General features: G+C 47.6%; 1 protein-coding gene across 2 annotated transcripts; it reads left to right on the top strand.

Annotated features, from left to right (window-relative positions):
- Nucleotides 1-200: 200 nt before the first annotated feature.
- On the top strand, nucleotides 201-26,051 carry zgc:56231 (uncharacterized protein LOC406257 homolog). Of its 2 annotated transcripts, none has more exons than XM_056272338.1 (18): nucleotides 201-360; nucleotides 443-538; nucleotides 2,177-2,296; nucleotides 2,990-3,128; nucleotides 7,703-7,887; nucleotides 8,883-8,973; nucleotides 17,394-17,573; nucleotides 18,211-18,322; nucleotides 18,420-18,482; nucleotides 19,227-19,373; nucleotides 19,442-19,607; nucleotides 20,638-20,814; nucleotides 21,562-21,701; nucleotides 23,212-23,377; nucleotides 24,551-24,662; nucleotides 24,886-24,956; nucleotides 25,026-25,145; nucleotides 25,722-26,051. In XM_056272338.1, exons 1-18 carry the CDS (start codon nucleotides 244-246, stop codon nucleotides 25,971-25,973), a joined length of 2,454 nt encoding a protein of 817 aa, XP_056128313.1. In that variant the 5' UTR covers nucleotides 201-243; the 3' UTR covers nucleotides 25,974-26,051. The 2 variants fall into 2 exon arrangements, with proteins under 2 accessions (XP_056128313.1, XP_056128315.1); XM_056272340.1 differs by having other exon boundaries at nucleotides 202-360; nucleotides 24,892-24,956.
- Nucleotides 26,052-26,570: the final 519 nt, after the last annotated feature.

Below are 26,570 nucleotides of genomic sequence, written 5' to 3'. Positions count from 1 at the left end.
CAGAATGCACCTGTGATTTGAAGCGAATCTACACGCTAATGAGCTCACAGGTGTGCTGAATGTCGTTAAGAGCTGATTGATGAGCAGGTGTGGCTGATGCATTCTGGGTAAGATCTCAGCTGTGCTATTAAAGCTGGTTTTCATGTCTGAAACGTTTTTTCTTCTCTAAACCCCTGACACACACAGATGCCAAGTTTGTGAAACTGAACTTTAAGAACATAACTGTTATATGACGGTATAATCATGGCGACGGTTATGGATATGGACGAAGACACCATGTTGGCGATGGAGTCGACGGCTTGTGAACCTCATCATGCGGATCTTCCAGAATTTTCTGGAGTTTCCTCCATAACATCACAGGTTATAAGATTGCAAATCCGTTCATAACACATAATGTCCATCTTTATGTTTATATATAGCGCTGTGTGGTGTTTGTGTGCAGAGCGAGAGCGCTGAGGTCTCTGAGCAACAGCAGCTTCGAGTTTACTTAAAAGTTCGGCCTTTCAGTGAAGAAGAGCTGAGAAGCAATGAAGAACAGGTACGGTTAGGCTCAATCCAATGATGATGTCTGCCTTCGGAAACAAGGGTGGTATAATGCCCTTGATCATGTAAAATAAGTCTCTGATGTCCCCAGAGTGTGTGTGTGTGAAGTTTCAGCTCAAAATACCTCAGAGATGATTTTTCTAGCATGTTAAAATTGTTGCCTTTTGAGGGTGAGCAAAACCCGTTTTTGTGTGTCCCTTTAAATGCAAATGAGCTGCTCTTATAGTTCAGAGGGCGGAGCTTCACCAACGCGTGTGTGTGATTACCTCACACACACACACACTGAAAGGAAAATATCAAAAACTTTTAGCCTTTTATGTTCAAACCGGAGTCGGACAAAGATGGAGAGACTCAAGAAATGACAACATGTAGAACAACAGGACGTTTCTGAACGGTTGGTTGAGTTTATGTAGCCAGGGCTGCCAACTCTCGGGCGTTCTCGCGAGACCCGCGAAATTGAGACTTTTCACTCTCACTACACATCTATTTTCTCAGTCAGAGAAAAATCGCGAAGCAAAGCTCACACCGACAACAACAGACAGGACAGAGCAGGTTACTATTGAAATGGAAAAAAAATCTCAGCTCTCAGATTCTGTAAGTTTTATTACGAATATCAAACAATAAATACCGTTTTGCCGCTTGTAAATGTGACGTGGCCGATCGCTGTAGCGCCTCAGTGAACCGATCCTCTCTTACTCTTTACTACAAGTTAATTGTAAATAAACACAAATGAACAATAGGTTGGTATATTGAAAGATACAGAACAATTTACTGAAATGTATATGCCTCATACATAATATTGATCAATAAGTGTTTTTTAACCGCGGAAAGAGATCAACAAATCCGCTGGAGAACAAGATCACGTACATTTACCTCAGGAAAGCCATTAATGACTAGAGAACATTAGTTTGTTAGAAAAATTAGTTGAGGCGTATTTAGCTAAATATGTGCACTATATTACATATGTATTATATTTTTACTTAACGTTATAATTAAAAAAAAAACTTAATCTGGGTTGATATTTTTAACGTTTTATTAATAATACCAGCTGACAGGGCTCTCTGGATGTTTACAGCATTAGCTGAGGGTTTTTTTTTTTATAGAGAAATTAACGTGCATCTACTGTAACCATCTTGAATCAAATCACAAGAATTGAATTGAAATCGTGAAGTTTCTCAAGCAATAATAAAAACCGTAGCCTACCGGTCGTTGTACGATGTAAACATTGTAGCCTAACATGTTGTCACTAAACTTAATAAAATTATGTTTTGTTACCAAATAATTCCATAATTCTCACTCCAAGCTAAACTCAAAAGTTGGCAGCCCTGATGGTGGAGGTAACTCTCTTCTAGTCATTGATTAGCATATTCTGTCATGATGATCTATAAATCTCGTTCCAGGGGCGGAGTTTATGTAAATTTAGTGTTAGTGATGTCACTAACCGTGAAGAAGCTCGTGTAGTTCTACCAGCCGTTTGTTGTAGTCCTTAAAGTGATTTCTGTAAAAGCAAATCTCTCCCTTTGCCCTGAGCGTTGAGTGTCGTAACTTTGCAGATGTTTATGCTCAAACAGCAACACTACACTAAAGTTAAAACATTTTAATCAATGAACCGCCCCTTTATCTGTCCTCTCAGGGCTGTGTTGTGTTGGAGGATGCGGAGAACATCTCTCTTCACGCTCCGCAAGGATCCGCCAGCATGAAGAGCAGCGAGAAGGGGATCGGCCAGCAGGTCTACAAGTTCAGCTTCACGCAGGTGACTCCTAACGCAAACCTCATCCTTCGGTCCGGGAAACTAAACTTGACCCGCACCCTGATTAAAAAATCGAAAGTTCATCAGAGGGGTCCAAGCCTCTAGGACTTGTGTTGCACGTGAACAATGAATACACACACACACAAAAATTAAATGGATTCGATGAGTTTTGTGCTTGAAATTTAAAAAAGTAACATCCTAAAACCAATCAATTTGACCCCCTTAGGAATTAATTGAATGCGAGGAATGGTTCAGTTCACACAGAGAAACCTAAAAATGCTAAAGCTGTACCAAAAAATGATTGTGTAATGTCTACATGTGTGTCTGAATGCACACTGAAGCGTACTGGCTTTAGGACCCAGCGGAACAGAGCTATAAGCACATCTAGAGTCAGGAAATATCATGTGCTATTATTATTTCTCCACAAGAGGTCAAAGACTCCCAGTGTAAGATATTTAGAGCTGAATTAAAAGGTTTATGCATGAAATTGAGTTATTTTGAATTGAAGTTGAAAGAGTGAGGAATGTGCTTAAATTACTATTTATTGATTAAATCCAGTAATTTAAAGGTAAATAAAATAAAACATAACAATCTCCCAAAAAATTGCATTTAAAAACAGAAAAAATTATCAAAATAAGCTTTCTGAAAAAAGTGGGGTCATTTTGCCCCGGTGTAAAGGTGTGTGTGTGTGTGCAGATCTTCGGGCCGGCGTGCTCCCAGACCGAGTTCTTCGACGGCACCATCAGCTCACAGGTGCACGAGTTCCTGCACGGCAAGAACGCATTGGTGTTCAGCTACGGAGTGACCAACGCCGGGAAAACATACACCATACAAGGTGACCGAACCTCACTAAACACTCATGGTGCGTTCAAGTCCTCCTGAGACCGCGAGACATGCGTGTTCAAGTCCTCCTGAGACCGCGAGACATGCGTGTTCAAGTCCTCCTGAGACCGCGAGACATGCGTGTTCAAGTCCTCCTGAGACCGCGAGACATGCGTGTTCAAGTCCTCCTGAGACCGCGAGACATGCGTGTTCAAGTCCTCCTGAGACCGCGAGACATGCGTGTTCAAGTCCTCCTGAGACCGCGAGACATGCGTGTTCAAGTCCTCCTGAGACCGCGAGACATGCGTGTTCAAGTCCTCCTGAGACCGCGAGACATGCGTGTTCAAGTCACTTTCATCGCTACTTTCTCTTAATTACACAAATACAGCAAGGTTCTTAAAATCTACGTCCAGGAGTGAGCAAGGAATGTGCATCAGGTTTGTCTTAAAGTTCAGAGTGTTCAAAAATTAATTAAAAACATAGTTTAGGGGTGTAACGGTTCACAAAATTCACGGTTCGATACGATACAGTTGTGTCACGGTTCGGTATGTTTTCGATACAGCAAAAAGAAAGAAATGCCATAATTATAAATTATATTTTTATTAAAACCAACATCAAAGTAGGATATTTTTTACTTTGAGCAGTGATGGAGCTATACTTGACTTTTCTTAGGAGCTTATAAAACAAAACAGCTCCTTGGACGAAATGTAATATTGTAGTAGTTATAAACAAAGGTGTATTTTAGTTCAGATTAACATTTGAGGGCAGGAATTGTATTCATAATATCAAAATAAAACCGACGTAATGTTACTTGAAAGTAGTGTTGTCACGGTACCAAAGTTTCAGTATTCGGTACCAATACCAGTGAAAATCCACGGTTCTCGGTACCAATTTCGGTACCAAAGCTTAATTTAGATAAAATTTACATATATTAAAGTGTATATCACAGTTACAAAGATGGAAACTGTAGTATTAAAAACACTTTACAATAAGATTCTATTTGTTAGATAAAATGACCTAACAATAAACCATAGTTATACTGTAGCAATTATTCTCCTTGGGGTTAATTTAAAAATATACTAAATACATTTTTAAAATCAAAAGTTTTATCTGTTAACATTATTTAATGCACAATGAATGAAGTGAACAAACATGACCAATCAAGTGTTTGTATTAAATAACATTCACAAACATTAATTAATGTTGTAAAAATATATTGTTCACTCAATGTGTGGATGTTAACACATCAAGTAATGTTAATGAATGGTATCTTAATGTAGTGTTACCAAACTATACAGGAGATAAAACATGTTTTATTTGACTTAACTGTAGCCTACTTTTATTTAATCCAAAACTGCCAAAAATGTCACTCTTGCCTGTCTTCAAAACTTGAGAACCCTGTAGCTGATTTCTAATGATACTTCCTCGTCATCACGGAGAGCGCAGTTTGCACCGCTTTCTCCTTCTCTCCACAAGCTCTCGCGTGTCTCCGCTATGCAACCATAAACAGTGACGCGCCTGGAAAAACAAGCTCGCACGTCGCTTCTATTATGAGTGCGCTTCCCGCGCGCCTACATTTGAAATTTGCACGCGCAAAAAACGTGCTATGTGACCATGTGACCGGCCCTTTATGGCAACGTGACATTAGCCTAATTCAACATATTTCCATGTGTGGCTCTTTCCTCCTTTCGTGTCAACAAGTGGATTCAGAGCCGACGCATTAGCAGCGCCGCGGGTCGCCATGTCTCAGTGTTTTTATGAAGAGGACGCAACTCTGCACCTTTCGGACAGCGCATCAAGAGCCGGATTAACCCGGTACTCGGTACCTAGAAAAGCTGGTACCGTAACCGTTAATTTTTTTTTAGTACCGACTTGAAAGCATTATAGCCTACTATTCCTGCCACACTCCCATGGTTACAGTTAGTAGTGTTACTCCAGTGAGCAGTGTTACTCCAGTGAGCAGTGTTACTCCAGTGAGCAGTGTTACTCCAGTGAGCAGTGTTACTCCAGTCAGCAGTGTTACTCCAGTGAGCAGTGTTACTCCAGTGAGCAGTGTTACTCCAGTGAGCAGTGTTACTCCAGTGAGCAGTGTTACTCCAGTGAGCAGTGTTACTCCAGTGAGCAGTGTTACTCCAGTGAGCAGTGTTACTCCAGTGAGCAGTGTTACTCCAGTGAGCAGTGTTACTCCAGTGAGCAGTGTTACTCCAGTGAGCAGTGTTACTCCAGTGAGCAGTGTTACTCCAGTGAGCAGTGTTACTCCAGTGAGCAGTGTTACTCCAGTGAGCAGTGTTACTCCAGTGAGCAGTGTTACTCCAGTGAGCAGTGTTACTCCAGTGAGCAGTGTTACTCCAGTGAGCAGTGTTACTCCAGTGAGCAGTGTTACTCCAGTGAGCAGTGTTACTCCAGTGAGCAGTGTTACTCCAGTGAGCAGTGTTACTCCAGTGAGCAGTGTTACTCCAGTGAGCAGTGTTACTCCAGTGAGCAGTGTTACTCCAGTGAGCAGTGTTACTCCAGTGAGCAGTGTTACTCCAGTGAGCAGTGTTACTCCAGTGAGCAGTGTTACTCCAGTGAGCAGTGTTACTCCAGTGAGCAGTGTTACTCCAGTGAGCAGTGTTACTCCAGTGAGCAGTGTTACTCCAGTGAGCAGTGTTACTCCAGTGAGCAGTGTTACTCCAGTGAGCAGTGTTACTCCAGTGAGCAGTGTTACTCCAGTGAGCAGTGTTACTCCAGTGAGCAGTGTTACTCCAGTGAGCAGTGTTACTCCAGTGAGCAGTGTTACTCCAGTGAGCAGTGTTACTCCAGTGAGCAGTGTTACTCCAGTGAGCAGTGTTACTCCAGTGAGCAGTGTTACTCCAGTGAGCAGTGTTACTCCAGTGAGCAGTGTTACTCCAGTGAGCAGTGTTACTCCAGTGAGCAGTGTTACTCCAGTGAGCAGTGTTACTCCAGTGAGCAGTGTTACTCCAGTGAGCAGTGTTACTCCAGTGAGCAGTGCTACTCCAGTCAGCAGTGCTACTCCAGTCAGCAGTGCTACTCCAGTCAGCAGGCAGTGCTACTCCAGTCAGCAGGCAGTGCTACTCCAGTCAGCAGGCAGTGCTACTCCAGTCAGCAGGCAGTGCTACTCCAGTCAGCAGGCAGTGCTACTCCAGTCAGCAGGCAGTGCTACTCCAGTCAGCAGGCAGTGCTACTCCAGTCAGCAGGCAGTGCTACTCCAGTCAGCAGGCAGTGCTACTCCAGTCAGCAGGCAGTGCTACTCCAGTCAGCTCGCAGTGCTACTCCAGCCAGCTCGCAGTGCTACTCCAGCCAGCTCGCAGTGCTACTCCAGCCAGCTCGCAGTGCTACTCCAGCCAGCTCGCAGTGCTACTCCAGCCAGCTCGCAGTGCTACTCCAGCCAGCTCGCAGTGCTACTCCAGCCAGCTCGCAGTGCTACTCCAGCCAGTTCGCAGTGCTACTCCAGCCAGTTCGCAGTGCTACTCCAGCCAGTTCGCAGTGCTACTCCAGCCAGTTCGCAGTGCTACTCCAGCCAGTTCGCAGTGCTACTCCAGCCAGTTCGCAGTGCTACTCCAGCCAGTTCGCAGTGCTACTCCAGCCAGTTCGCAGTGCTACTCCAGCCAGTTCGCAGTGCTACTCCAGCCAGTTCGCAGTGCTACTCCAGCCAGTTCGCAGTGCTACTCCAGCCAGTTCGCAGTGCTACTCCAGCCAGTTCGCAGTGCTACTCCAGCCAGTTCGCAGTGCTACTCCAGCCAGTTCGCAGTGCTACTCCAGCCAGTTAGCAGTGCTACTCCAGCCAGTTAGCAGTGTTGCTCCAGTAAACCCATGGTGATGCTGCTGATCTGTGGACACTGGATAGTTCATTCATGGCACAATGTCTCTTCCTGGTTTCACGTCAGCGCTGTTTGATCCGTTAATAACGGAGAAATGTGAATGTTTCTCACTAGATGTCGCAGCGATGTTATTACTTCAGTGGCGAACTCAAATGCTTTCTTTACTGGATTTGGCTGTGTAGTGACAGTGCTGATGATGAAGATCGGCTCGCGCTGCATTGGTCCACACTGATAAACGGTCCGTCAACCACACAATAACGAGTAGCTCAGTTTCGTTCCGCTTACATTAGCCATTTGATGTTGGGCGATGTTGTGGTCACGCCAGCGTCTCTTACATCATGAGCGCACTTGCCACGCGTGACGCGTCTACATTTGAAATAACGAAATGTTGGTCGGCAGGAAAAATGGTCCAACGAACCGTTCGGTTTAAAAACGCGTACCGAAAACCGAACCGAAACGGTTCAATACGAATACGTGTATCGTTACACCCCTAGTTACATTATATTGTTATATTAATGCTATCATGTCCTGTGCAGGCAATCCGCTTACTTCGTTGTAAATTATAGCAATATCACGGCTAAATGCCTTCAAGTATCGCGGTGTTCCGCCATGTTTCTCACAGATCGGGGCTTAAAGAAAATCCCGAGCTTTCCACTTGCATTGTGGCGTTCATGTGCGTTCAACTCTCACACACGCGATCTTCCCGAGATGACTTGAACGCACCGCATGTCCTCCGCCGTCACCTCACGCGAGTGGTCGTGTTCAGGCTCCCAGAAGGACCCGGGGATCCTGCCGCGCGCGCTGGACGCGGTGTTCCGGCACGTGGCGGGCCGCCAGTACGAGCACGCCGACCTGAAGCCCTTCCTGAGCTCGGATGTGCAGAAACTCGACTCGGAACAAGTCAAAGTGGAGAAGAACGCCAAGGCCGCGCTCTTCAGTTTACTCAAAGAGGTACGAGAACCGCTTCCCGGAACACGGCTAGCTCTTCCTAACGCTTGTCCGGGTTAGCCAGGAACGCTTTTCGTCACGGAAATGGATTTTTTTTTTTTTTTTTACCGTAGCGTTCCCCTGACATCCTATTAACCTTTTCATATTTATTCTACATATTCTCCCACATCATATGGACTAAGCATGGAAGAATAATCCAAACAAACAATGTCTTGATTTGAACTTGTTTTGAATCAATATTTAAATAATCGGAGCACATAAACCATCATTATGGAGGATTACATGAGTTTGGTTTTATACATTATGTAAGATTTCCTAACTTTTCTCACTGTACCCCACTAACCGAGTTTACATTAACCACCAAATGACTGATTCAATACATTACAAAAGGAATAACAATAATGTGACTGACTGTAGGATAACTACATGTACATCAGCGGGACGTGCTTGTGGCCCGAGGAACCGTTAACTTCATGTTCTCTTCATCTCTGAAATCACACCATTTACTCTCGTTTATTGAATTATAATATATGAACGAGTGTTAGTAAATGCGCAGTAAAGTTACAAACCCTCGTATCTTTATGATCTGTCATGCGCTTTACCTCGGCTCAACATTTATATCTATACAATTGGATTTATCTGAAGTTATAATGTGTTTTGACTGATCAATCCAGGTTGTAACGAACTGGTGAAATATAGGCCTAGTTTATGGAAAATTACCAATTTCAGCAAAACATATGGTTAGAATATTCCCTGCAAGTTATTTTTAGGTTTAATTTGATAAGTTCGTTTTTTTCATCAGTTTTTTGGGAAAAATGTACTATTTTAATCTCTTTATATGCTTCTTTAATGCTAACTAGAAGACACCGGCCCGGTTGTAATGCTGCGTAACGTTTCTCGCTATTGTTCTTGTGTTATTAATCACTGTGTGTTTTATTAATCACTGTGTGTTATTAATCACTGTGTGTTATTAATCACTGTGTCTTCTCTCGTCTCAGGATACTGAACCCACTAAATCCAGTCGAAGTAGAAGCTCGAACTCCTCCGTCAACAGTTTGTCGTTTTCCAGTGTTTCGTATGACCATACAGGTATACCCGGCTACTGTGTGTGTGTGTGTGTGATCTCTGGCGTGTCCTCCAGTGGAGTGTGTGTGTGATCTCTGGCGTGTCCTGCAGTGGATTGTGTGTGTAATCTCTGGCGTGTCCTCCAGTGGAGTGTGTGTGTGATCTCTGGCGTGTCCTGCAGTGGATTGTGTGTGTAATCTCTGGCGTGTCCTCCAGTGGAGTGTGTGTGTGTAATCTCTGGCGTGTCCTCCAGTGGAGTGTGTGTGTAATCTCTGGCGTGTCCTCCAGTGGAGTGTGTGTGTAATCTCTGGCGTGTCCTCCAGTGGAGTGTGTGTGATCTCTGGCGTGTCCTCCAGTGGAGTGTGTGTGATCTCTGGCGTGTCCTCCAGTGGAGTGTGTGTGTAATCTCTGGCGTGTCCTCCAGTGGAGTGTGTGTAATCTCTGGCGTGTCCTCCAGTGGAGTGTGTGTGTGTAATCTCTGGCGTGTCCTCCAGTGGAGTGTGTGTGTAATCTCTGGCGTGTCCTCCAGTGGAGTGTGTGTAATCTCTGGCGTGTCCTGCAGTGGAGTGTGTGTGTAATCTCTGGCGTGTCCTCCAGTGGAGTGTGTAATCTCTGGCGTGTCCTCCAGTGGAGTGTGTGTGTGTAATCTCTGGCGTGTCCTCCAGTGGAGTGTGTGTGTAATCTCTGGCGTGTCCTCCAGTGGAGTGTGTGTGTAATCTCTGGCGTGTCCTCCAGTGGAGTGTGTGTGTGTGATCTCTGGCGTGTCCTCCAGTGGAGTGTGTGTGTAATCTCTGGCGTGTCCTCCAGTGGAGTGTGTGTGTAATCTCTGGCGTGTCCTGCAGTGGAGTGTGTGTGTAATCTCTGGCGTGTCCTCCAGTGGAGTGTGTGTGTGATCTCTGGCGTGTCCTCCAGTGGAGTGTGTGTGATCTCTGGCGTGTCCTCCAGTGGAGTGTGTGTGTGATCTCTGGCGTGTCCTCCAGTGGAGTGTGTGTGTAATCTCTGGCGTGTCCTCCAGTGGAGTGTGTGTGTAATCTCTGGCGTGTCCTGCAGTGGAGTGTGTGTGTAATCTCTGGCGTGTCCTGCAGTGGAGTGTGTGTGTGATCTCTGGCGTGTCCTGCAGTGGAGTGTGTGTGATCTCTGGCGTGTCCTCCAGTGGAGTGTGTGTAATCTCTGGCGTGTCCTCCAGTGGAGTGTGTGTAATCTCTGGCGTGTCCTCCAGTGGAGTGTGTGTGATCTCTGGCGTGTCCTCCAGTGGAGTGTGTGTGTAATCTCTGGCGTGTCCTCCAGTGGAGTGTGTGTGTAATCTCTGGCGTGTCCTCCAGTGGAGTGTGTGTGTAATCTCTGGCGTGTCCTCCAGTGGAGTGTGTGTGTAATCTCTGGCGTGTCCTCCAGTGGAGTGTGTGTGTAATCTCTGGCGTGTCCTCCAGTGGAGTGTGTGTGTAATCTCTGGCGTGTCCTCCAGTGGAGTGTGTGTGTAATCTCTGGCGTGTCCTCCAGTGGAGTGTGTGTGATCTCTGGCGTGTCCTCCAGTGGAGTGTGTGTGTGATCTCTGGCGTGTCCTCCAGTGGAGTGTGTGTGTAATCTCTGGCGTGTCCTCCAGTGGAGTGTGTGTGATCTCTGGCGTGTCCTCCAGTGGAGTGTGTGTGTGTGATCTCTGGCGTGTCCTCCAGTGGAGTGTGTGTGAAATCTCTGGCGTGTCCTCCAGTCGAGTGTGTGTGTGTGATCTCTGGCGTGTCCTCCAGTGGAGTGTGTGTGATCTCTGGCGTGTCCTCCAGTGGAGTGTGTGTGTAATCTCTGGCGTGTCCTCCAGTGGAGTGTGTGTGTGTGATCTCTGGCGTGTCCTCCAGTGGAGTGTGTGTGTGTGATCTCTGGCGTGTCCTCCAGTGGAGTGTGTGTGATCTCTGGCGTGTCCTCCAGTGGAGTGTGTGTAATCTCTGGCGTGTCCTCCAGTGGAGTGTGTGTGTGTGATCTCTGGCGTGTCCTCCAGTGGAGTGTGTGTGTGTGATCTCTGGCGTGTCCTCCAGTGGAGTGTGTGTGTGTGATCTCTGGCGTGTCCTCCAGTGGAGTGTGTGTAATCTCTGGCGTGTCCTCCAGTGGAGTGTGTGTAATCTCTGGCGTGTCCTCCAGTGGAGTGTGTGTGTGTGATCTCTGGCGTGTCCTCCAGTGGAGTGTGTGTAATCTCTGGCGTGTCCTCCAGTGGAGTGTGTGTAATCTCTGGCGTGTCCTCCAGTGGAGTGTGTGTGATCTCTGGCGTGTCCTCCAGTGGAGTGTGTGTAATCTCTGGCGTGTCCTCCAGTGGAGTGTGTGTAATCTCTGGCGTGTCCTCCAGTGGAGAGTGTGTGATCTCTGGCGTGTCCTCCAGTGGAGTGTGTGATCTCTGGCGTGTCCTCCAGTGGAGTGTGTGTGATCTCTGGCGTGTCCTGCAGTGGAGTGTGTGTGATCTCTGGCGTGTCCTCCAGTGGAGTGTGTGTAATCTCTGGCGTGTCCTCCAGTGGAGTGTGTGTGTGTAATCTCTGGCGTGTCCTCCAGTGGAGAGTGTGTGATCTCTGGCGTGTCCTCCAGTGGAGTGTGTGATCTCTGGCGTGTCCTCCAGTGGAGTGTGTGTGTGTAATCTCTGGCGTGTCCTCCAGTGGAGTGTGTGTAATCTCTGGCGTGTCCTCCAGTGGAGTGTGTGTAATCTCTGGCGTGTCCTCCAGTGGAGTGTGTGTGATCTCTGGCGTGTCCTCCAGTGGAGTGTGTGTGATCTCTGGCGTGTCCTGCAGTGGAGTGTGTGTGATCTCTGGCGTGTCCTCCAGTGGAGTGTGTGTAATCTCTGGCGTGTCCTGCAGTGGAGTGTGTGTGATCTCTGGCGTGTCCTCCAGTGGAGTGTGTGTGTAATCTCTGGCGTGTCCTCCAGTGGAGTGTGTGTGTGTAATCTCTGGCGTGTCCTCCAGTGGAGTGTGTGTAATCTCTGGCGTGTCCTCCAGTGGAGTGTGTGTGTGTAATCTCTGGCGTGTCCTCCAGTGGAGAGTGTGTGATCTCTGGCGTGTCCTCCAGTGGAGTGTGTGATCTCTGGCGTGTCCTCCAGTGGAGTGTGTGTGTGTAATCTCTGGCGTGTCCTCCAGTGGAGTGTGTGTAATCTCTGGCGTGTCCTCCAGTGGAGTGTGTGTAATCTCTGGCGTGTCCTCCAGTGGAGTGTGTGTGATCTCTGGCGTGTCCTGCAGTGGAGTGTGTGTAATCTCTGGCGTGTCCTCCAGTGGAGTGTGTGTAATCTCTGGCGTGTCCTCCAGTGGAGTGTGTGTAATCTCTGGCGTGTCCTCCAGTGGAGAGTGTGTGATCTCTGGCGTGTCCTCCAGTGGAGTGTGTGTAATCTCTGGCGTGTCCTGCAGTGGAGTGTGTGTGATCTCTGGCGTGTCCTCCAGTGGAGTGTGTGTAATCTCTGGCGTGTCCTCCAGTGGAGTGTGTGTGTGTAATCTCTGGCGTGTCCTGCAGTGGAGTGTGTGATCTCTGGCGTGTCCTCCAGTGGAGTGTGTGTAATCTCTGGCGTGTCCTCCAGTGGAGTGTGTGTAATCTCTGGCGTGTCCTCCAGTGGAGTGTGTGTGTGTAATCTCTGGCGTGTCCTCCAGTGGAGTGTGTGATCTCTGGCGTGTCCTCCAGTGGAGTGTGTGATCTCTGGCGTGTCCTCCAGTGGAGTGTGTGATCTCTGGCGTGTCCTCCAGTGGAGTGTGTGTAATCTCTGGCGTGTCCTCCAGTGGAGTGTGTGTGTAATCTCTGGCGTGTCCTCCAGTGGAGTGTGTGTGTAATCTCTGGCGTGTCCTCCAGTGGAGTGTGTGTGTGATCTCTGGCGTGTCCTCCAGTGGAGTGTGTGTGTAATCTCTGGCGTGTCCTGCAGTGGAGTGTGTGTGATCTCTGGCGTGTCCTCCAGTGGAGTGTGTGTAATCTCTGGCGTGTCCTCCAGTGGAGTGTGTGTGTGTAATCTCTGGCGTGTCCTGCAGTGGAGTGTGTGATCTCTGGCGTGTCCTCCAGTGGAGTGTGTGTAATCTCTGGCGTGTCCTCCAGTGGAGTGTGTGTAATCTCTGGCGTGTCCTCCAGTGGAGTGTGTGTGTGTAATCTCTGGCGTGTCCTCCAGTGGAGAGTGTGTGATCTCTGGCGTGTCCTCCAGTGGAGTGTGTGATCTCTGGCGTGTCCTCCAGTGGAGTGTGTGATCTCTGGCGTGTCCTCCAGTGGAGTGTGTGTGTAATCTCTGGCGTGTCCTGCAGTGGAGTGTGTGTGTAATCTCTGGCGTGTCCTCCAGTGGAGTGTGTGTGTGTAATCTCTGGCGTGTCCTGCAGTGGAGTGTGTGTGTAATCTCTGGCGTGTCCTCCAGTGGAGTGTGTGTTATCTCTGGCGTGTCCTCCAGTGGAGTGTGTGTGTAATCTCTGGCGTGTCCTCCAGTGGAGTGTGTGTGTAATCTCTGGCGTGTCCTCCAGTGGAGTGTGTGTAATCTCTGGCGTGTCCTGCAGTGGAGTGTGTGTGTAATCTCTGGCGTGTCCTCCAGTGGAGTGTGTGTAATCTCTGGCGTGTCCTCCAGTGGAGTGTGTGTGTGATCTCTGGCGTGTCCTGCAGTGGAGTGTGTGTGTGTGATCTCTGGCGTGTCCTCCAGTGGAGTGTGTGTAATCTCTGGCGTGTCCTCCAGTGGAGTGTGTGTAATCTCTGGCGTGTCCTCCAGTGGAGTGTGTGTAATCTCTGGCGTGTCCTCCAGTGGAGTGTGTGTAATCTCTGGCGTGTCCTCCAGTGGAGTGTGTGTGTAATCTCTGGCGTGTCCTGCAGTGGAGTGTGTGTAATCTCTGGCGTGTCCTCCAGTGGAGTGTGTGTAATCTCTGGCGTGTCCTGCAGTGGAGTGTGTGTGTAATCTCTGGCGTGTCCTGCAGTGGAGTGTGTGTAATCTCTGGCGTGTCCTCCAGTGGAGTGTGTGTAATCTCTGGCGTGTCCTCCAGTGGAGTGTGTGTGTAATCTCTGGCGTGTCCTCCAGTGGAGTGTGTGTAATCTCTGGCGTGTCCTCCAGTGGAGTGTGTGTGTAATCTCTGGCGTGTCCTGCAGTGGAGTGTGTGTGTAATCTCTGGCGTGTCCTGCAGTGGAGTGTGTGTGTAATCTCTGGCGTGTCCTGCAGTGGAGTGTGTGTGTAATCTCTGGCGTGTCCTGCAGTGGAGTGTGTGTGTAATCTCTGGCGTGTCCTCCAGTGGAGTGTGTGTGTGATCTCTGGCGTGTCCTCCAGTGGAGTGTGTGTAATCTCTGGCGTGTCCTCCAGTGGAGTGTGTGTGTAATCTCTGGCGTGTCCTGCAGTGGAGTGTGTGTGTAATCTCTGGCGTGTCCTCCAGTGGAGTGTGTGTAATCTCTGGCGTGTCCTGCAGTGGAGTGTGTGTAATCTCTGGCGTGTCCTCCAGTGGAGTGTGTGTAATCTCTGGCGTGTCCTCCAGTGGAGTGTGTAATCTCTGGCGTGTCCTCCAGTGGAGTGTGTGTAATCTCTGGCGTGTCCTCCAGTGGAGTGTGTGTAATCTCTGGCGTGTCCTCCAGTGGAGTGTGTGTGTGTAATCTCTGGCGTGTCCTCCAGTGGAGTGTGTGTAATCTCTGGCGTGTCCTGCAGTGGAGTGTGTGTAATCTCTGGCGTGTCCTCCAGTGGAGTGTGTGTAATCTCTGGCGTGTCCTGCAGTGGAGTGTGTGTAATCTCTGGCGTGTCCTCCAGTGGAGTGTGTGTAATCTCTGGCGTGTCCTCCAGTGGAGTGTGTGTGTAATCTCTGGCGTGTCCTCCAGTGGAGTGTGTGTGATCTCTGGCGTGTCCTCCAGTGGAGTGTGTGTGTAATCTCTGGCGTGTCCTGCAGTGGAGTGTGTGTGTAATCTCTGGCGTGTCCTGCAGTGGAGTGTGTGTAATCTCTGGCGTGTTCTCCAGTGGAGTGTGTGTGTAATCTCTGGCGTGTCCTCCAGTGGAGTGTGTGTGTAATCTCTGGCGTGTCCTGCAGTGGAGTGTGTGTGTAATCTCTGGCGTGTCCTCCAGTGGAGTGTGTGTGTAATCTCTGGCGTGTCCTGCAGTGGAGTGTGTGTGTGTGATCTCTGGCGTGTCCTGCAGTGGAGTGTGTGTGTGTGTAATCTCTGGCGTGTCCTGCAGTGGAGTGTGTGTGTAATCTCTGGCGTGTCCTGCAGTGGAGTGTGTGTGATCTCTGGCGTGTCCTGCAGTGGAGTGTGTGTGTAATCTCTGGCGTGTCCTCCAGTGGAGTGTGTGTAATCTCTGGCGTGTCCTGCAGTGGAGTGTGTGTGTAATCTCTGGCGTGTCCTCCAGTGGAGTGTGTGTGTAATCTCTGGCGTGTCCTGCAGTGGAGTGTGTGTGTAATCTCTGGCGTGTCCTGCAGTGGAGTGTGTGTGTAATCTCTGGCGTGTCCTCCAGTGGAGTGTGTGTGTAATCTCTGGCGTGTCCTGCAGTGGAGTGTGTGTGATCTCTGGCGTGTCCTGCAGTGGAGTGTGTGTGTAATCTCTGGCGTGTCCTGCAGTGGAGTGTGTGTGTGTGATCTCTGGCGTGTCCTCCAGTGGAGTGTGTGTGTGTAATCTCTGGCGTGTCCTCCAGTGGAGTGTGTGTGTAATCTCTGGCTTGTCCTCCAGTGGAGTGTGTGTGTAATCTCTGGCGTGTCCTCCAGTGGAGTGTGTGTGATCTCTGGCGTGTCCTCCAGTGGAGTGTGTGTGTAATCTCTGGCGTGTCCTCCAGTGGAGTGTGTGTGTGTAATCTCTGGCGTGTCCTCCAGTGGAGTGTGTGTGTGTAATCTCTGGCGTGTCCTCCAGTGGAGTGTGTGTGTAATCTCTGGCGTGTCCTCCAGTGGAGTGTGTGTGATCTCTGGCGTGTCCTCCAGTGGAGTGTGTGTGTAATCTCTGGCGTGTCCTCCAGTGGAGTGTGTGTGTAATCTCTGGCGTGTCCTCCAGTGGAGTGTGTGTGATCTCTGGCGTGTCCTCCAGTGGAGTGTGTGTGATCTCTGGCTTGTCCTCCAGTGGAGTGTGTGTGATCTCTGGCGTGTCCTCCAGTGGAGTGTGTGTGATCTCTGGCTTGTCCTCCAGTGGAGTGTTTTTGTAATCTCTGGCGTGTCCTCCAGTGGAGTGTGTGTGTAATCTCTGGCGTGTCCTCCAGTGGAGTGTGTGTGATCTCTGGCGTGTCCTGCAGTGGAGTGTGTGTGTAATCTCTGGCGTGTCCTGCAGTGGAGTGTGTGTGTGTGATCTCTGGCGTGTCCTCCAGTGGAGTGTGTGTGTAATCTCTGGCGTGTCCTGCAGTGGAGTGTGTGTAATCTCTGGCGTGTCCTGCAGTGGAGTGTGTGTGTAATCTCTGGCGTGTCCTGCAGTGGAGTGTGTGTAATCTCTGGCGTGTCCTGCAGTGGAGTGTGTGTGTAATCTCTGGCGTGTCCTGCAGTGGAGTGTGTGTGTGTAATCTCTGGCGTGTCCTCCAGTGGAGTGTGTGTGTAATCTCTGGCGTGTCCTGCAGTGGAGTGTGTGTGTAATCTCTGGCGTGTCCTCCAGTGGAGTGTGTGTGTAATCTCTGGCGTGTCCTGCAGTGGAGTGTGTGTGTAATCTCTGGCGTGTCCTGCAGTGGAGTGTGTGTGATCTCTGGCGTGTCCTGCAGTGGAGTGTGTGTGTAATCTCTGGCGTGTCCTCCAGTGGAGTGTGTGTGTAATCTCTGGCGTGTCCTCCAGTGGAGTGTGTGTGTAATCTCTGGCGTGTCCTCCAGTGGAGTGTGTGTGTAATCTCTGGCGTGTCCTCCAGTGGAGTGTGTGTGATCTCTGGCGTGTCCTCCAGTGGAGTGTGTGTGATCTCTGGCGTGTCCTCCAGTGGAGTGTGTGTGTAATCTCTGGCGTGTCCTCCAGTGGAGTGTGTGTGTAATCTCTGGCGTGTCCTCCAGTGGAGTGTGTGTGTGATCTCTGGCGTGTCCTGCAGTGGAGTGTGTGTGTAATCTCTGGCGTGTCCTGCAGTGGAGTGTGTGTGTGTAATCTCTGGCGTGTCCTGCAGTGGAGTGTGTGTGTAATCTCTGGCGTGTCCTGCAGTGGAGTGTGTGTAATCTCTGGCGTGTCCTGCAGTGGAGTGTGTGTAATCTCTGGCGTGTCCTGCAGTGGAGTGTGTGTGTAATCTCTGGCGTGTCCTGCAGTGGAGTGTGTGTAATCTCTGGCGTGTCCTCCAGTGGAGTGTGTGTGTGTAATCTCTGGCGTGTCCTCCAGTGGAGTGTGTGTAATCTCTGGCGTGTCCTCCAGTGGAGTGTGTGTGTGTAATCTCTGGCGTGTCCTGCAGTGGAGTGTGTGTAATCTCTGGCGTGTCCTGCAGTGGAGTGTGTGTGTAATCTCTGGCGTGTCCTCCAGTGGAGTGTGTGTGTGTAATCTCTGGCGTGTCCTGCAGTGGAGTGTGTGTAATCTCTGGCGTGTCCTGCAGTGGAGTGTGTGTGTAATCTCTGGCGTGTCCTGCAGTGGACAGTGCTGATGTCACGGCTGATGATGGACACTGGCTTTACTGCGTCTGGGTGGCGTTCTACGAGATCTACAACGAGCACGTGTACGACCTGCTCCAGCCGACCCACGCCAGCAGAACCCGGAGGCGGCCGGCGCTGAGAGTGTGTGAGGACAGCGCCGGGAGCTCCTACATCAGAGGTGCGGTCCACACGAGTGTGTGCCTGAACTCACGTGTCGTCACACTTGACCGATCTTTGTTTTTTTTATTTTTTTTTATTTCAATTTCTGTACCATATTTGAGTTCGATCATGTTTTGATTTATTTAATATTTTGTATTATTTAGGGGATTTTATGGTACTAAATTATATTTTCGCTGTGTTTATAATCCATTTATTCACTTTGAGCGTAGACCTGAACATGTCCAGCTTTAACTGTGGTAAATCTAGAATGCTTTAGATCACAGACTGAAGTCTGATCTCTTCAAACACGACGCTTGGCAGATTATTGCTGAAGTGAGAAGGTTTAAATAGTGAACGTAAATTACAGAATTACTTTTATTGTTATGAAAAATGTGCAAAAATACTGTTTTACGTTTTTATATGAAATACAGTTTTAGAGTAAAACATGTTTTTAAAAAATGTATAAGAAAATCAAAGCCAAAAAATGAGGCTGATATCTCAGTAAAAGATATGTTGTTCGGCTGCAGTTCCACACGCTTCCACTAGAGGAAACTCGTCTCTCTCATTTCCAGTGCGTCATTCCTGACCGCGAGGAGCACAAGTGTGGCTATCTTTAGCGTGCGTCCAGTAAAGTGTGTGTGTGTGTCTTGTTGTAGATCTGCGATGGGTTAATGTGCAGAACGCAGAGGAGGCCAGTAAAGTGCTGCGCGTGGGCAATAAGAACCGGAGCGCAGCCGCGACCAAGATGAACCAGTCGTCCAGCAGAAGGTCATCATGAGTGTGATGTCATGATCAATGAGTGTGATGTCATTAGTACTGAATACACATTTCCATGCCAAAGCAAATCCGTTGTTCTGTCTTACAGCCACAGTATCTTCACCATCAAGCTGATCCGCCTCGACGGAGCCGATGTTCAGGGACTGTCGGAGTGAGTGAACTGTGAAACACATGATCAAGAAGCTACAAAAACATTTTTACATTGCTATATCTCATAAGAAATGTTGAAAATTGCTTAACTAACTTTAAGTTATACAAAGTCTGTTTAATGTAATTTAAGTTGAAATAACTTAAACATCCAAGTTGATTGTACTTAAATTTAAAGTCCCGCTGTAGTCAATCATTTTATCCTTTAACTCTGATCACCAAAATGACATTTTAAAGTGTTTTTCCTTGAAATATCTTGAATGTAACTCGACACCATTGCCTCATTAAATATACGAGGGTCTATGAATATGCAAATGAGCCCCGCCTCCACTCACTCCCTCAGCTCAGAGATCCACTGGTTGATGATCACACGTTGATCTGATTGGTTACAAGGTCGTTTGTGACGTCAGAAACACCAGCGATTTCAAACCGTGTTTTTGAGGCTGTCTTTGGTTCACTGCAGTTTTAAGGAGGAAATACTCAGCAATGCTGTCGACTTATGAACTTACACATGTGTGTCTTAAAGCGTATTAAAAACACCACATGGACACATAAACAACATTAAACGCTGGATTTTCACCACAGGGGGACTTTAAACTGATTAAGCAATTTCAACATTAATGTTATACAAGATTCAACTAATGTAATTTAAGTAGAAATAACTTGAAAATCCAAGTGTATTGTACTTTTAAAAATTCAGTGAAGCAAATCCGTTTGGAAAGTGTAACGTCTTTCTTTTCTCACAAAGTCTTTCACTTTGTGACTTGGCCGGCTCCGAAAGATGCAACAAAACCAAAACGTTTGGGGAGCGTCTGAAAGAAGCTGGAAACATCAACAATTCCCTGCTGATCCTGGGCAAGTGCATCGCCGCGCTGCGGAGCAACCAGAGCTACAGGTACTGGCGATCGCCCTCGCGAACCACAGGCGCCCCGTCTCTGCTCACACGCGTCTCTGATCCGCCAGGGCGAGGACGAGCTACGTGCCGTTCCGCGAGAGCAAGCTGACCCGGCTCTTCCAGGGCATGTTCTGCGGCCGAGGACGGGCTTGCATGATCGTCAACATCAACCAGTGCGCCTCCACCTACGACGAGACCCTCCACGTCATGAAGTTCTCCGCCGTGGCCAAGCAGGTTTGGGATCGCAAAGTTCACTTCAAGCCCTGATCTAACGTTTGTGAGCTTTATGGGAACCCGGGTTGTTGTAGGGCTGATTATAATGTCAGGTTCTAGGACAGATTCATAAGTTTACAGATAGCCATAGTCTAAGCAAATTGACCACGTCAACTAGTGATGGTCGATTTCATTTATTTGGAATCAGGGATTCAGAGTGTGTATCAAAGTCTGGTTATGACGTTACGAAGCATCGTTTACTGAAATCACATGTGTTGTCAATGTACAGACTTTTGTCACCTAGATTAGCGACTTCTCAGACCCATTTTGCGTCTTAAAAAAAGCGACTAGCGATATTTTTGATTGCTGGTTAACAGTCAGTCACTAAATCAAAACCGCTTTATTGGACATTTGGCTATATAATATGTTAATTTACAGTGTGTGAGCTCGGACTAGGATGTAAACTGCCGACAGGTCCCGTAGGTTAGCGCTTTACGCCATCTAGCGACATTTAGTGACTCTTTAAGCAGGATTTAGCTACTTTCCATTGAAAATAGTTTGCAATATCACGGTTTCCAAATGTCAATGATTCGCCGCTAGGGGGCGATGATCTCTGTGAACCCATGAACTTTATGATTTTACCTGATCTCGGATCAGTTTTATACATTTTGCAGATGTTTAATTGCATAAAGAGTTGTAGTCAAGTCTCTTACTGGTCTGATTAACCAAGCTCTTCATAAACAATACAAGCTCTACAATTTAATAAAATAACACATATTATAGAGACACTTCATATTTAGTATTATCAGATGATTTGTTAATTGCATTTAATAGATGACGGCTTCAATGAAACATTGCTGGTTTGTAAAAGCTGTTTTTCTGCATGTTTTGACTGAGTTTTCGCTGCATTTACACTGATCTGACCAGCAGGGGTCGCCAGCGAGTGACTCTTCCAAACACTGAAACTTTTAATTAAATGAATTGCTTTGGCAAAATGATTCAAAGGCTCGTTTCTCCCATTGCCCGTGTCATTCGGGTCTGTGTGTGTCAGGTGTTACAGGTCATGCCTCAAAGATCTGTGGAGTCTCTGGCGCCGCGTCTGGTGGGTCTGGATGGGAAGCCATTGCTGAGGAATGGAGTGATTGATGACCAGGCTGTGGATGAATATCTGTCAGAGGAAGAGTTGCTGGACGGAGACGAGGCGGACGTGTCAATATTACCCCAAGAGGTGCTCGAGCACGTCAACATGATCCTCGATGCTCACACTGCAAAACACCTCTCTTACTCTGTGTTTTTGTCCTGTTTTCAGTCCAAATATCTAGTAAAGACATCTTTATTTTAAGAATATTTAAAGTAGTGAAATGCCATAAATTCCTCTTAATTCAAAGAGAAACCAGATAATTTCTTTCCCCATTGGCAGATCACTTTGCTTTTTAATAAGTTAAAAGAAAAAGCTTAATTTTGACAAACAAGACATAATATCGCATGGCATTTTACTTATATAGTAAACTGCATCTTGATATGTCAAAATTAAGCTTTTTTTGCTTAAAAAGCAAAATTAATTTTGACATAAGACAAAAGACAAATCAAGATGCAGTTTACTATACAAGTAAAATGCCATGCGATATTATGTCTTGTTTGTCAAAATTAAGCTTTTTCTTTTAACTTATTAAAAAGCAAAGTGATCTGCCAATGGGGAAAGAAATTATCTGGTTTCTCTTTGAATTAAGTTTTTTTTTCTTACCCCATTGGCAGATAATTTTGCTTGTTTTAAGCAACCTCACTTAAGATATGTCTCGTTTTCTGGGTATATAAATCAAAATTATGGCATTTTACTACTTTAGTAAAGACATCTTTATTTTAATAATGTTTAGGTATCTGGACAGTATTTTTTGCCTTGTTTACTGAGTAAGAAAAGCATGTTTTGCGGTGCAGAGATGGAGGCCTTTGCCACATGTCTGTCATTCTCTTGCAGGAGTTGTTGAACTTGGTGGAGAGCTTGCGCTCGAAGCTGATGGCCGAGCGCAGGAAGAATCTTGTCCAGGAGATTCAGATCCGTAAGGAGATGGGAGACGCGATGCTGCAGCAGATCACGGAGGCAGAGGAGCTTCACAGGTGAGGAGCCGAAGCTGGGCACCGGAACATGGACATGCTTCACCTCATGAAGGAGCCTTCCCAGGGCTCCCACGGGTCTGAAGGAGCCTTCCCAGGGCTCCCTCTGGTCTGAATGAGCCTTCCCAGGTCTCTTACGGGTCTGAAGGAGCCTTCCCAGGGCTCCCACGGGTCTGAAGGAGCCTTCCCAGGGCTCCCACGGGTCTGAAGGAGCCTTCCCAGGGCTCCCTCTGGTCTGAATGAGCCTTCCCAGGTCTCTTACGGGTCTGAAGGAGCCTTCCCAGGGCTCCCACGGGTCTGAAGGAGCCTTCCCAGGGCTCCCACGGGTCTGAAGGAGCCTTCCCAGGGCTCCCACGGGTCTGAAGGAGCCTTCCCAGGGCTCCCACGGGTCTGAAGGAGCCTTCCCAGGGCTCCCACGGGTCTGAAGGAGCCTTCCCAGGGCTCCCACGGGTCTGAAGGAGCCTTCCCAGGGTTCCCTCTGGTCTGAAGGAGCCTTCCCAGGGATCCCACGGGTCTGAAGGAGCCTTCCCAGGGCTCCCTCGGGTCTGAAAGAGCCTTCCCAGGGCTCCCACGGGTCTGAAGGAGCCTTCCCAGGGTTCCCTCTGGTCTGAAGGAGCCTTCCCAGGGTTCCCTCGGGTCTGAAGGAGCCTTCCCAGGGCCCCCACGGGTCTGAAGGAGCCTTCCCAGGGCCCCCACGGGTCTGAAGGAGCCTTCCCAGGGCCCCCTCGGGTCTGAAGGAGCCTTCCCATGGTTCCCTCGGGTCTGAAGGTGCCTTCCCAGGGTTCCCTCGGGTCTGAAGGAGCCTTCCCAGGGCCCCCACGGGTCTGAAGGAGCCTTCCCAGGGCCCCCACGGGTCTGAAGGAGCCTTCCCAGGGCCCCCACGGGTCTGAAGGAGCCTTCCCAGGGCCCCCACGGGTCTGAAGGAGCCTTCCCAGGGCCCCCTCGGGTCTGAAGGAGCCTTCCCATGGTTCCCTCGGGTCTGAAGGCGCCTTCCCAGGGCTCCCTCGGGTCTGAAGGCGCCTTCCCAGGGTTCCCTCGGGTCTGAAGGAGCCTTCCCAGGGTTCCCTCGGGTCTAAAGGAGCCTTCCCATACCTATAGACTAAATACGTGATGTGCATGTGCGCGCCATCAGTGGTTTCACATTCGTGTTTAAGTTTGTGCAGAATTTTTATTTTTCTTATTTTTCACCGCTTGCACCTTGGAACCGGTTTCAAGGCTTGCGTTCTCAAGCACCAAACACTGTTGTTGTGTGAATGAGCGGCCAGAACACATTCAAAGTTTTCTGTGTGAACGGTGTCGTGTTAGCGGCCCCTAAGTTAATAACTAATGATCTTCGCAACGGAAGTGAATCAATCAAAACTAACTTTAGCTGAACAGTAACTTTATTCTAGAGCTGCTGTAAAGCCAAACAATCTGTTACTGTAATCTCCTGTTATCACTGTAAAGCTGCTTTGAAACATGTTAAAGCGCTGTATACATGAAGCTGACTTGACTTTAACCGTCTGTGTTTCAGTCGTCAGCTGGAGGACCTGAAGGAGAGCTATGAGGAGAAGATGGACAGCACGTTTGATATGTATAAAGAGGCGTTGAAAGAGCACGCGTACCAGTGCGCTCTCGAGAGACTGGAGGAGGATTACATCCCTATAGACGAATACAACGAAGAGCACGAGCGAGCCAAGGCACACACACCTTTAAATCTAATTAATCCCAGTGTATGATGGGAAGGTTTAAGCAGGTCAAATTACACCGATTTGTATTGGAGGGATTTCTATGAAATTCTTGTGCACTTCCAACAGTGTAACAATCTAGTTGCATTTATTTTATTGACAATCTTGTTTATTATTATTATGGTCCAAGCACCACTTATTGTAATCGTTAGTGTTCTTATTCCTCCGCTCTGGAAGCCCATAGAAAGGCTTGTGGGAAAATTATGAAATTTGGCATATAGATAGAGGACAGTCTGAACTGTCACCACAGCGATTTTGGAGTCTTTAAGTCATTCCCTCTAGTGCCACCAACTGTCCAAATTGTCACTTATGTTTGTTAACTTTTGAAATTTAAGGCCCATAAACAATCTTCTGATTCCTTTTTTCACGATGATGCGATTGCACACGATGACGTCAGTTTTCGCCACTTGAATTTTCCAAAAACAGTACTTTCTCAAACTGCTAGACCATTGCTCCGATTTTCACGAAAATTGAGCCAGATCATGCCAACAAAGTTATGGAATTCAAGTTGATTTGTCAAACTGTTTACGAATGGCGAACGAATTCAAATTGGAGCGCGCCAACATGGAAGTGAGGCTAAATCTCTGCAACCCTTTAGCATATTCTGACCAAACTTGGTGCGTGTTATCACAACCATGACATGCATGAGGTTACCTGCACAGTTTTGGGACAGTGCCACCTAGTGGTCAGGAGATATGCTCTATTTGCTTAACTTCTGAACGGTTCAGCCAAAAATCACAGAACTGGTCTCTTTAGATTCGGTGCAGCATGCCGACTCGAACATCATATCGGCCATTTTGGGCATCTACCATTTTAAATTGTCTTAAAAGCAATCTTTTACTAACACATGGTGTCGTTATGAAACTTTGTATGTGTTCGGCACCATGCCCTAAAGCGAATAAAAGTTTGGTCACAGCGCCACATATTGGTCGAAAGTGATAAACCATTAAATCATAACTAATGACCAATTAAGATTTTAGGCTGAATTCCTGGGAAATTATAAAGTCTTTAATTGCTTGTTGCAGTTGGTCTGTTCCAGCCATGCTTGCATGACTTCTCGTTCCTTTGTGCTTGGCCTCTTAATGTCTGCTTGCAGCGATTTAATCCCTATCATCTTATTTATAGGCGCTAGAGAAACTTGTATTTGAGTTGGAACAGAAATGCCAGTGTTCTGGTCCTCAACCCCTCAAACAGGACAACTCTACGCAGACAAGCCCACTGCCGTCCATGGACACAGGTATCGTGTGTGTGTGTGTAATCCTGACTTTTTTGTCCTCAAGGGAACTTTTTTTTTTTTTGGCCCCTACGAGGAAAACGGCTTATAAATCATACTAAATGTTTTTTCAAAATGTAAAACTGCAGGAGGCTCTGTGACGGTGGTGTTTAGGGGTAGAGATCTAATATACAGCTTGTTCAGTATATAAATAATCCTCTGTATGATCTCACTCAATTGACTGCAGATGCAGAAAGGTATAAGATGCTGTACAAGGAAAAGTGTGCGGTGGAGAATCTGTGTGTTGAGAAGCAAGAGGTAAACGCACCAGAGATGGAGAACTCCTGGAAGGTCTGCAGAATCGTGAGTGTCTGCTCTGTGTTTCAGCTGATCATGTCTCTCGAGCGGCGCATCGGCGAGCTGAACGAGACGCTTCAGGAAGCCGGCGAGAGCTATATGGAAAAACTTGCGGAGGTCCAAACTCTACAAAACAGACTCTCGAATCAGGTTAGGACACTTAAATGAAACCTATGTGCTGACCATAGACAGTAAAAAAAAATGTGTGAGTGTGACGTCACCCTGACGTGACGTTCAGAGCATTTTTGAAAACCCAAAGTGGGTGGAGCCGGCCGTCGCCATCTTGGCAGCGTCATTCCCCGGATAAACGATCGTATGCAGCGAGGCGGATTAGCTGACGTGACGTGATGCTAACAGACAGCAGACAAACGGCTAGCAGTGACATCAGCGGCAATCCACCTGTCACTCAAGTGGCCACATCCTTAATTATGCAAAACTTTAAGGCTTAATATAATTTAAACGGATGAGTTATAAAAATATTCACCCCCCTCACAGTCGTCATGAAGGGCAACATTAGTGATATAGACCAAAACCACTTTTTGCACCAGAGTGTAAACATGTTTTATTCTGCTGTAAAGTTGGGCATTTTAACATGCGGGTCTATGGGAGTGAGTCTCTTCTGCAGCCGGCCTCTAGTGGCCAGTGGAGGAACTGCAGGTTAACTCACTCAGTGTCGGATTCAAGAGAGAGACGCGCTCGTTCTGAGAGCTGTGTGTGTGTTGACAGGAGCAGAAAGCGGAGTGTTTGGAGAGTGATGCCAGCGCTCGAGAGCAGGAGATCGGCCGTCTGCGTGAGGAGGTGAAGCGTGCGAGTGTGTGTGTCGGCTCGTCTCGGGCGAGTGTGTGTGTCGGGTCTCGTCCGCGGTGTGGTCTTCTGCTCAACATTAAAGAGTCCATGACTCCTCCGTCCACTGGGAGTCTGTGCCGCACCATCAGGAAGTCCGTGAGAGCCACGACCCTGAGGAAGAAGCCCAGCTGATCATGTCCTGGAGCGCCGTGTGTTTGTTCAACGTTTCTATGAAAGTTTTTATTTGTGTAATAAAAGTGTATTTTTAAATCTTTCCACTTTTTTGTTTCAAATCTCTTTTTGACTTTTTCCAACTTATGTTAGTGATTCTATGATTGTGATATTTAATTTTTTTCCTTGTGTTTTAAAATATCTTGAGTGTAACTCGACACCCTTGCCTCATTTAGTATACGTGGTTCTATGAATATGCAAATGAGCCCCGCCTCCACTCACTCAGCTCAGAGATCCACTGGTTGACGATCACACGTTGATCTGATTGGTTACAAGGTCGTTTGTGACGTCAGAAACACCAGCGATTTCAAACCGTGTTTTTGAGACTGTCTTTGGTTCACTGCAGTTTTAAGGAGGAAATACTCAGCAATGCTGTCGACTTATGAACTTACACATTTACATGTGTAAATTCATATCTATGGGATTGAGAAAATTTGAAAAATTACTGTCGTTTAGCAAGTAAATGACAGTTACATATTACTAACATTTCATGTAAGCTTTATGGTAAGCCTCATACAAGGGAATTTATAGTAATTTATGGTGTTAATATTAATCAGT

This window comes from Rhinichthys klamathensis, unplaced genomic scaffold (genome assembly GCF_029890125.1).
Source record: "Rhinichthys klamathensis goyatoka isolate OS25496 unplaced genomic scaffold, OSU_Roscu_1.1 h1tg000334l_1, whole genome shotgun sequence".
Classification (NCBI taxonomy): Eukaryota; Metazoa; Chordata; class Actinopteri; order Cypriniformes; family Leuciscidae; genus Rhinichthys; species Rhinichthys klamathensis.
Note: the sequence above shows the minus strand (reverse complement) of the source record. Positions and strands in the feature narration are given on the sequence as shown.